This window comes from Diplotaxodon limnothrissa, linkage group LG20 (assembly GCF_057381915.1).
Source record: "Diplotaxodon limnothrissa isolate DT_005_m linkage group LG20, D_limnothrissa_male_GT1.1, whole genome shotgun sequence".
NCBI lineage: Eukaryota > Metazoa > Chordata > Actinopteri > Cichliformes > Cichlidae > Diplotaxodon > Diplotaxodon limnothrissa.
In genome coordinates, this window is record NC_140615.1 from 26,784,841 (window position 1) to 26,795,257 (window position 10,417).

Here is a 10,417-nt window from a genome sequence, read left to right on the forward strand (position 1 = left end):
ATGTGAGTGGGCGTTAAGGCGTCTGGGAAGGGATCTCAAAACTGGATTATAGATGGCAGAGGGTTGGTGTCGTAAACCACCACCTCTGTTCAAAGATGGTCGCTCACAGTGGACATAGATGGCTTCTTTCACTCCTCTTTCAAACCATCTGTCCTCTCTGTCCAAAATGTGAACATTGGCATCCTCGAAAGAGTGTCCTTTATCCTTAAGATGCAGATGGACTGCTGAGTCTTGTCCTGTGGAGGTGGCTCTTCTGTGTTGTGCCATGCGCTTGTGAAGTGGCTGTTTGGTCTCTCCAGATGCCCAGACCTCTACATTGGAGAGACCAAACAGCCACTTCACAAGCGCATGGCACAACACAGAAGAGCCACCTCCACAGGACAAGACTCAGTAGTCCATCTGCATCTTAAGGATAAAGGACACTCTTTCGAGGATGCCAATGTCCACATTTTGGACAGAGAGGACAGATGGTTTGAAAGAGGAGTGAAAGAAGCCATCTATGTCCACTGTGAGCGACCATCTTTGAACAGAGGCGGGGGTTTACGACACCAACTCTCCTGCCATCTATAATCCAGTTTTGAGATCCCTTTCCAGACGCCTTAACGCCCACTCACATCCTGGGCCATCTGATCTCAGGAATTCGCATGATAAGGTGGGGCCAGGTTTCACAATGAACTCACCCGAAACTCTGGCTGATTGGGACCCACACCCAGTTTCACACCTTGGCTCAGGCGATTAGAGGATCATCAGGGGGTTCTTTTGTCCCTCTGTGGGGGGATACTCCCACTAGGTTTATATCTGGCACTCTGCACCATTTGACCTTAGAACTGAAGAAGCTTCTCGGATGAGAGGTGAAACGTCTTCAAGTAACTTAAAGAAGTCCAGACGCTTTTCTTTGCAAGCTCCTTTGACACCATTGCGTACTTGTGTGCATGTGTGTGTGTGTCTACAGCAATCTCATTTTACGTGTCAAATTAAAATTTACAAATCTTTGCTCAATGAAAAAAAAGGAATTAATTAATCCCATTTTTTCTAATCATTATGAACTTAGATTTAAACTTAGATTTATTTAAAAAACAAAGAAGTAATGTTTTTTGGGGGGGGAGATTAGGTTCTGATTTGAAGAACCTGGCTGTTCATGGTTTTAGGAGCAGCTTCTGCAACGGACTGATCTGATGTATGCTTAGAATAATTTGGAGAGTCTGATCTATTGGAAGTTAAGTTAGTAAATGATGGAACAGTAACTATCAAACTATGTGAAAGGTCGAGGCTGTAGTTAAGGCAAGCTGTTGTGATCAAACAATCAATAGAACTGATCGGGACACGTTTTAGTGGACAGGCACAGGACAATAACCTCAACCACAGCAGTTATTCAGAAAGAGAGTCACTTCTGATAAAGAAGCAGTCCAAATGGATGGAAAACAATCCAAGTAAAAAGATACTCAACAGTTTGCTCTCTCTGCTTCACTGCTGGTAAATCAATCAGTTTTTCAAATGTAATACCTTCATCCAGTACCAAGCTGTTCCCCCAGTAACAGCAGTGACACCCACAGAATTTAACTGTTTCATGCATTGGGTTTACTCAATGGTTTTCTTATGATCCAAAGTTTTCATCACTTACATCCCCATCGAGCTTTAAATGCTCATCTGTTGGACAGAAATAAGGCGACACAATCTTAAAGAGTGACCCAGACCAGTCGATGTGACACAAATACAGCGTGTATTGAGTTAAAACTAGTTTCCTTTTCTTACTCAGCAGTATGCTGGCAGCTTAATAAAAGTGGATGGAAAATTTTCCTTCTCAGATGTACCCCAGATCTCAGCCTAGCAGACAGCTCTGTCCTCCTCTCTCCAGCCACTGAGGCACAATGATACCATTAAGGATTTTAATTTTCACATATGTAATGCTCCCATGGATAGTGTCTTCTGCAGCAAAGGGTGAATACATGGAAGCAAGAACACCTGCAGTAAGAAAGCTTTGGGGGGAGGTTCAAAACTATCTTCAAGGACGATATGCACAAAAGTGAGAGCTAACTGAGATGATTTCTTCTTTTTGCAGAAAGCTACGGTACGTGCGTCGGACTATGGCGTCCTGCAAGACACAGATACTGATGGTGGAGTACTTCCAAAAGCAGAAGGTAAGGTTTATTAAAAAAAAAAAAAAGTTTTCCACAACTCTTTCAAAGCTGATTATGCAACACTTGCAAAGGCATTCTTCCACATTTTTGTGAATGGAGCTAAAGCTCATGTTACGTAATAATGGGACTGATCAAGTGTCCTCGGCTAAACTAGGTGCAGTGCATTTTCAAGTGCATACACAACTGTTTCTAGTTTAGTTGCAGCTAATTAAAGGACCTGTGCGTACACCACATTTATTTTTGTTTTGCTGGATCTTTGTTTTCTTTTGTTTTGGGGTTGTTGTTTTTTTTTTTTTGGGGGGGGGGGGGGGGTTGTTTTGAGAAGTGTATATAAATGATGCCATATGATGAAAAGATGTGTGATCATTTCAGTTTTGCCAACATGTCTACTGTGCGTTTGTCTGAGTGGATCAGTTTACTGCGAGGACGTGTCCCCTGACATGTCAGCTGTGCCAACCCTGCCAAAAGAAACGGCGTATCTCTATGCTCGCTTCAACAAAATCACAAAAATACACAGGGAAGACTTTGCAGACACAGGTAAAACAATACTAATAATTTTAAAAATCCTTTGAAGTATTCTTCTCCTCTTAAGTTTTTACTTCCATTATTTGCATTTTTCAGCTACTTTAAGAAGAATTGACTTGTCTGGGAATCTCATCTCTGAGATAGAAGACGGATCTTTCTCAAAACTTCCCAATCTTGAGGAGCTCAAACTCGCAGAAAACAGACTGACCAAACTTCCCATGCTGCCATCCAAGCTAGTAACTTTTAATGCCAATTTCAACAGGCTTAAAAACCAGGGTGTAAAGGCAAATGCTTTTAAAGTAAGTTGGCAAGTAAATGCCTAATGTTAAACCCCTGCAGAAATCATCATCGCATGTTAAATAGTGGCCTTGTGTTGTTGCAGAAACTCACGAGACTGGCATACCTTTATCTCGGAGACAATGAACTGACAGCCGTCCCCCATCTTCCAGAGTCTCTTTACGTTGTTCATCTGCATGTAAGTTCATCTGTTATTTATTTTGAAAAAACAAACAAAAAAAACTGCAGAAGAAATGAAATTTGTTTTCTGTCTGGAAGTTGTAGCCAAGGTTGTGTTCTTGAATTGATCTCCTGCAGAACAACAACATCTCAACAATAACAGATGAGACGTTCTGCAAAGGAAACACAAGCCACTACATTCGGACCAACATGTACGAGGTGAGACTGGATGGGAACCCCCTGAAGCTGTCGGAGCACCCTAACAGCTTCATCTGTCTGCAGTCTCTCCCTATTGGCTGGTACAAGTGAAACACAAAAGAAACTGAGGCAGACTTTGTGAGTCAGTTCTAGAGCCCGACCAATATAGGATTTTTAAAACTGATACCAATAATTGGATATTTAAAAATCTGATATATCTGCCGATATTTTTTTTCCTTTTGGGCAGACAAAACAAAGATTTCCCTGGCATTTCTTATTTCTAGTTATTCATGAGTCCTTACTAATGTGACAAAGTTGTGGATTTACATTCTGCCCGACTCTGCTCAAATCAGCTGGCTGTTGTGTTCATCACATTTCGAACATATGCTGCCAACAGGAAAGTTGGGGTGTGTCCTCTGATGGCCAAGCTATGCAACAACATAATGCCTCTTCTTTACTTGTTAATGAAATGTGTCGCTATGCACGTATTGGCAGATAGCCAATATCGGCTGATAATATCAGCTGGCCGATATATCGGTCGGGCTCTAGTGAGTTCTTGGTAAAGTGAAGGAGAGTGGGATTAAGATGCACAGTTAGTGCACAGAAAAAAATATAAATAATGAAAAATAAAGTTCTTAAGCAACATTTTTATAGTGATACATATATCGCACAGTTGAAAACTTACACAATTAGAAATCTTTTATAACAAAAAGATTTGATCAACAAATGAAACAGTGTGTTTTTTGTTTAAAAGCAATATCCAAAATAAAAACACCTTTAGTCATTTTTTTAGTTGGTACATGGCGAAGATGGTTTCTCTAGCTGGTGCTATGCAATGTTTGTTTTTTTTTAAATATGAGGCATTACAACGATGAGATCTCAATATGGTTTCCACAAACAAATAATGCCTTTGTCGTTATTATTTTCATCTTTCTGAAACGGATTCTTCTACCCTGTTGCTTTATACTGCAGTGCTGCAAATGAACACTATACAAATAATAAAACCTGCATGTTGGAAGTCATTGCACCATCAGCTTTTCACTCGTTTCTTTAGCAGCATTCATAATTGCATGGGTGTCCCACACTGTCTTTAGATGACGTGTCAAGTCCTTATTTAATCCAATCATCATCTTTCACTTGGCTGGAGACTGATTGAGAACTATCAATCCATCTGCTATCTTTTGCTGGTACTCTCGTTCTGACTGTTTTCTTCTGTAGACATCATCTGGAAAGAAAACAGATTCAAAAGACTGAAATGTGTCTCCAGTAAAAACTGCACAGAGAAAGCATTCTGGATACTTGACACTGATGTCTAACTGAAAATGTGCCAACTATCAGTTTATGTGTCACGGTAAGAAACACACTGGTTTATGCTACTAAACTGTCAGTGTCAAAGTGAGCATGCACAGCAGATATTTTGGCTTGCTGAAGAAGGAAAGAAAGACACATGTAACCGCATAACATTAGTAATGAGTGCATACCACTCAGGTGGGGCAGTTCCAGGGTTCCGGATATTAAAAAAAATCCCCCCCCCTCAAAAAAAAAAAGGAAAAAACACCTTTTTTTTTTTCCACTGCTGGATAATAAAAACAGACATTTTCACTTGCAGAGGCAGGTGGAAAAAGTTGGTGTTTCCTTTTTCCCTCTGCTACTGCAAGTGAAAATGTCTGTTTTTATTATCCAGCAGAATTTCTAAGCAATCTGGGCAATATCTAATATCTATAACAAAATGACTGCCAAGCTGACAAACAGCACAGGGAATAGTTTTTTCTCCTCAGTAGAGAAAAACACTTCTTTTGTCCCCAAATGGCCTCTCAATATCACAGGATAATATGTGCAGGGTGGATTTTTTTTTTTTTTTTTTTTAAACACAAGAGGATTTGAGCCCTTTTTAGTTCTGACAGCACATCTGGAATAATGAGAAATGGGTTTAGTGAGAGTAAAAACACACTGGAGTCCTTTTTCTTTTCAGTCTTTGAGTGACCCCGCTCACTCTATCTCTAGCATTGTGACAAATGTTCCCTGCTTTCATGCATTCACTGGATGGTCCATTTTCTTCAGCTAGAAAATAGTTCCCCCCATAACTAACTAACCTACGTAACTCTACCTGGACATATTATAAATTAAATGTTAGCAGGAAAAGAAAAAAAAACCAGTTTGCACCATTAGATTATAACATTTTTGCACTCACCCGGACATTTACTGACAGCTTCCATGTTTTGTGTATATATCAATAACACAGCAACATGTGCATCAGCATTTTTTTAGTCTTTAACCTGTTTTTCCAACTTGAGTGGGTGTTCGTATAATTAGGTGGAAACTTGTTTTTCCAGTGATTCTGACACCATAGTTCTTTCAAGTGCATTTGTTAGTTAACCACTGTACTCAAGTACTTAACTGGACCACCTACAACATTACCACATTTCAAAGGGACACACAGAGTATTACATGCATTTAATGGATGGTTACTAGTTATTTAAAGATTAATATTTCACAAACAAAGTTATTTATTTTTTTAAAAATAAGTTGTTTATATACTACTGCTTTATAGCAGATAGTGGTTTAAAAAAGCTCCCAGATATAACATTACAACACTGTTTCTACATTAATATCTTATGGTTACAATAATTACTGGAGCCTGTCCCAGTTGTCATAAGGCACGAGGCGGAGTACACCCTGGACAGGTCGCCAATCTGTTGCAGATCTAACACATACAGACAGACAATTGTTAACACCTACAGCTAATGTAGAATCACCATTTAACCTAACACACATGTCTTTGGACTGCGGGAGGAAACTGAGGTACACACAGGGAAAACAATGCAGACACAGAAACTGCACAGAACAAGGCCCCAGGTTAGATTCAAGCACAGTACCTCCTTGCTGCGACAACAGAGCTAACCACATTGCCCTTAAAAGAAAATGAATATTTTCACAATTGCTTAATTTCTTTAGGAGGTCAGCTCAAGCCTCCAAAACATGAGGATTTCTTGATTATATGACTGTAAACATAAAGGTTCCAATCAACCGGCCAACTGGGGCCTTTCAGTGTGGAGTCTGTAGTGTGGTGCCTGTGTGTTTCCTCTGGCAACTCTGACCTCCTCCCACAGTCCAAAGACATTCACATTAGGTTAACTGGTGGTGGTGTTAATGTGAGCCGCTCTGTCTCTGTGTGTGTAAGCCCTGCAAAAGACTGGCAACCTGGATGGATTTGGCCCAGTAGGAATCCCAGTAGAAGATAGGCCCCGCAAATGGCCTAATTTGGTTTGAATAGCCATCTATCCAACAGGGTGACCAAACCCTTTTAAAGTTTGCTTAAAAACACTTGATCTTTAGCGTATTCTGTGTCACACGCATTAAATTGGTGCCATTTGTTCTACGACATAGTTATCTCCAGTAATTTGGGATAATTATTCCATAATAAAACGTGTGTTTGTTTTTCAGCTCTGAAAATGTAATGTTGGCCTCTTCTCCTCCTTCTGAATTCATGAAAGCTCAAAAATGCCTCCCATTGGAAGGACCTGTAACTCACAGTTTTCATACTGTTAACATATAATAACATTGATAAAAAATCATCTGATTCTGATGGGATCACATGGGAACTCTTCTCTGATTAGACTGCTTTTAGACCCGTTTGGAAGGGTCGACAAAAGTGTTGGTACACACCGTAGGTACCTACAACTATCTAGTAACTACTGACTGTAGGCACTCTCAAGTGTGTCAAGATCACTGTAAACTCGAGGTAAACACGTGTATGAAAGCACTGACCACAAGCATTGGAGTAATTTCCCAAACCGGTAGCTAGCATATAACCAAAAGAAGAGCACACTGGCGCCTTTTATTTGTCCTTTAACATTTGCTAGGTCAGCTAACACAGCTAGCCTAACTTATTAAAACTAGCTAACTTATCTATTAAATAGATACTCAACGTGTCGGTTAGACTAGCTGAGTGAACCCATGGCTTACACTTACAGAAAGTCTCTTGTCCTATCCTCACGTTGATCATGATCCACTCCATGATTCCCCCGATACAGAAAAAGATTGGAAGGAACCTGTACGCACCGAGGCGACGTTTCCCCGGGACAATGTTCAGTAAGTCTTTAATGGTTTTACTCCTGTGAAACATCCTGACACACAAACTGTGTCCTAACAAACACTTCCACGGCGCCCCAGAGAAACTCTGAAGGTGAACTGTTAAGAAACAGCGTGGGTAAATACGAGCAGCACGTCCTTAGCAAATGTTATGAGAGCAACGGACGTGCTAAGTTGGGTGCGTTAATTTTGTACAATGGCTTATACAAAACGGGCGGAACACTCAAGGATCTACAGACTAACTGAGAGCAGCTCGAGGATTTGAAGGAAAACCAACGCACCCAAGAAGAGTCGTAACATCCGGGTGGTATCGGTGTATGTCAAGTGGTGATATTCTGCTCCTTTATGCAACTGCGGTCAAGTGAGCCCTCACTTACGAAGTCGCAGTCAAGCTAGCCGCCCCGCCAGCCGCACCGAAAATGTGGTTGCACTACTCTTACGTATATTACGGTATGGGTGAAGACCGGCTTAGAAACGCAGTGTTTTGTGTCCTGACACTATTCACAATCCACTCCCATTTTTAGTGTATCTCCACTTTCCCCCCTGTGATCCACAGCCCAAATTACTGTATGATTCAGAGAAAATTAACAATAAAATTTACCCAATTTACTCAACTATACTTTTAATGTCCTCATCTTTGACCTCAGATTACAGGAAAACTGTAAGAGGTGACGCAGATATTTCACTGGATTATGACTCTGGGTGACCCCCACTCTGCACCCTGTGATCCACAGCCAAAATTACTGTACGGATTTTGAGAAAATTCATAGCAAAATCTTCCCATTATGCTTTACTGTACTCCACATATTGACATCTTTGAGCTCTGATTACAGGAAAACTGTAAGAGGTGACGCAGATATTTCACTGGATTCTGACTCTAGGCTGTCGCCACTCTTCACCCTGTGATCCACAGCCAAAATTACTGTATGGATTTTGAGAAAATTCATAGCAAAATCTTCCCATTATGCTTTACTGTACTCCACATATTGACATCTTTGAGCTCTGATTACAGGAAAACTGTAAGAGGTGACACAGATATTTCACTGGATTCTGACTCTGGGGGACCCCCACTCTGCATGCTGTGATCCACAGCAAAAATTACTGTACGGATTTTGAGAAAATTGATAGTAAACTTTGCACAATTTACTCTACTGTACTCTATATATTCTCATCTTTGAGCTTAGATTAAAGGAAAACTGTAAGAGGTGACGCAGATATCTCACTGGATTCTGACTCTAGGCTGTCGCCACTCTTCACCCTGTGATCCACAGCCAAAATTACTGTACGGTTTTTGAGAAAATTGATAGTAAACTTTGCACAATTTACTCTACTGTACTTTTAATATCCTCGTCTTTAACCTCAGATTACAGGAAAACTGTAAGAGGTGACGCAGATATTTCACTGGATTCTGACTCTAGGCTGTCGCCACTCTTCACCCTGTGATCCACAGAAAAAATTACTGTACGGTTTTTGAGAAAATTGATAGTAAACTTTGCACAATTTACTCTACTGTACTCTATATATTCTCATCTTTGAGCTCAGATTACAGGAAAACTATAAGAGGTGACGCAGATATCTCACTGGATTCTGACTCTGGGTGACCCCCACTCTGCATGCTGTGATCCACAGCCAAAATTACTGTACAGTTTTTGAGAAAATTGATAGTAAAATCTTCCCATTTTGCTTTACTGTACTCTACATATTGACATCTTTGAGCTTCGATTACAGGAAAACTGTAAGAGGTGACGCAGATATTTCACTGGATTCTGAATCTAGGCCATCTCCACTCTTCACCCTGTGATCCACAGCAAAAATTACTGTACGGTTTTTGAGAAAATTGATAGTAAACTTTGCACAATTTACTGTACTATACTCTATATATTCTCATCTTTGAGCTCAGATTACAGGAAAACTATAAGAGGTGACGCAGATATTTCACTGGATTCTGACTCTGGGTGACCCCCACTCTGCATGCTGTGATCCACAGCCAAAATTACTGTACGGATTTTGAGAAAATTGATAGTAAACTTTGCACAATTTACTCTACTGTACTTTATATATTGACATCTTTGAGCTCAGATTACAGGAAAACTGTAAGAGGTGACGCAGATATCTCACTGGATTATGACTCTAGGCTGTCGCCACTCTTCACCCTGTGATCCACAGAAAAAATTACTGTACGGTTTTTGAGAAAATTGATAGTAAACTTTGCACAATTTACTCTACTGTACTTTTAATATTCTCATCTTTGACCTCAGATTACAGGAAAACTATAAGAGGTGACGCAGATATCTCACTGGATTATGACTCTGGGTGACCCCCACTCTGCACCCTGTGATCCACAGCCAAAATTACTGTACGGATTTCTGATAAAATTAAATCCTATTCCATTACCAAACAAAATGAGTTCATTGAAGTATTTGCTTAACTACAAGAAATGTCTTTCCACACACAATTTAAATTTTTCAAAATGTCATTCACACACCACCTCAAGTATCAACTTCAGTTTTAGACATTATTTATTCAGTGCTTAATCACAACAATAGTCAACTTAAGGCACTTACATAATAAGTTAAACCTTACAATAATACATACAGAGAAAAACCCAACAATCATATGACCCCCTATGAGCAACAGTGGGAAGGAAAAACTCCCTTTTAACAGGAAGAAACCTCCGGCAGAACCAGGCTCAGGGAGGGGCGGCCATCTGCCTCAACCGGTCAGGGTGAGAAATTACATTTCTCAGATTACTGATTTCTCATATTACTACTACACAGTTTAGATACACTCAACAAAAATATAAACGCAACACCTTTGTTACTGCTCCCATTCCCCATGGGATGGACGCAGAGACCTAAAATTCATTCCAGATACACAATATAACCATCCCTCCCAAACAGTGGTCACAAATCAGTCCAAATGTGTGGTAGTGGGCACATCTGCTATATTGAGATAATCCATCCCACCTCACAGGTGTGCCACATCAGGATGCTGATCTGACATCATGA

The 10,417-nt window shown here is 40.3% G+C and overlaps 2 protein-coding genes across 2 annotated transcripts; one reads left to right on the plus strand and one right to left on the minus strand.

The window, feature by feature from the left end:
- The first annotated feature begins 1,817 nt into the window (after positions 1-1,817).
- ognb (osteoglycin, paralog b) lies at positions 1,818-4,337 on the plus strand. Its single transcript, XM_085344905.1, has 6 exons — positions 1,818-1,967; positions 2,060-2,138; positions 2,511-2,675; positions 2,760-2,962; positions 3,046-3,138; positions 3,258-4,337. The coding sequence occupies exons 1-6, from the start codon at positions 1,869-1,871 to the stop codon at positions 3,426-3,428; spliced, it is 810 nt and encodes a 269-aa protein (XP_085201031.1). The 5' UTR covers positions 1,818-1,868; the 3' UTR covers positions 3,429-4,337.
- On the minus strand, positions 3,963-7,704 carry uqcc5 (ubiquinol-cytochrome c reductase complex assembly factor 5). Its single transcript, XM_085344906.1, has 2 exons — positions 7,290-7,704; positions 3,963-4,542 (listed from the first exon to the last, which is right to left on the minus strand). The coding sequence occupies exons 1-2, from the start codon at positions 7,441-7,443 to the stop codon at positions 4,451-4,453; spliced, it is 246 nt and encodes an 81-aa protein (XP_085201032.1). The 5' UTR covers positions 7,444-7,704; the 3' UTR covers positions 3,963-4,450.
- Between the last annotated feature and the right edge of the window lie 2,713 nt (positions 7,705-10,417).

Bases quoted from the DNA above. Each gene is read 5' to 3' on its own strand.
- ognb (XM_085344905.1), top strand. From the start codon at position 1,869: ATGATACCATTAAGGATTTTAATTTTCACATATGTAATGCTCCCATGG. The intron at 1,968-2,059 runs GTAAGAAAGCTT...TTCTTTTTGCAG, and splicing joins TGGAAGCAAGAACACCTGCA to AAAGCTACGGTACGTGCGTC. The intron at 2,963-3,045 runs GTAAGTTGGCAA...GTGTTGTTGCAG, and splicing joins TAAAGGCAAATGCTTTTAAA to AAACTCACGAGACTGGCATA.
- uqcc5 (XM_085344906.1), bottom strand. From the start codon at position 7,443: ATGTTTCACAGGAGTAAAACCATTAAAGACTTACTGAACATTGTCCCG. The intron at 4,543-7,289 runs GTAAGTGTAAGC...TTTTCTTTCCAG, and splicing joins GATAGGACAAGAGACTTTCT to ATGATGTCTACAGAAGAAAA.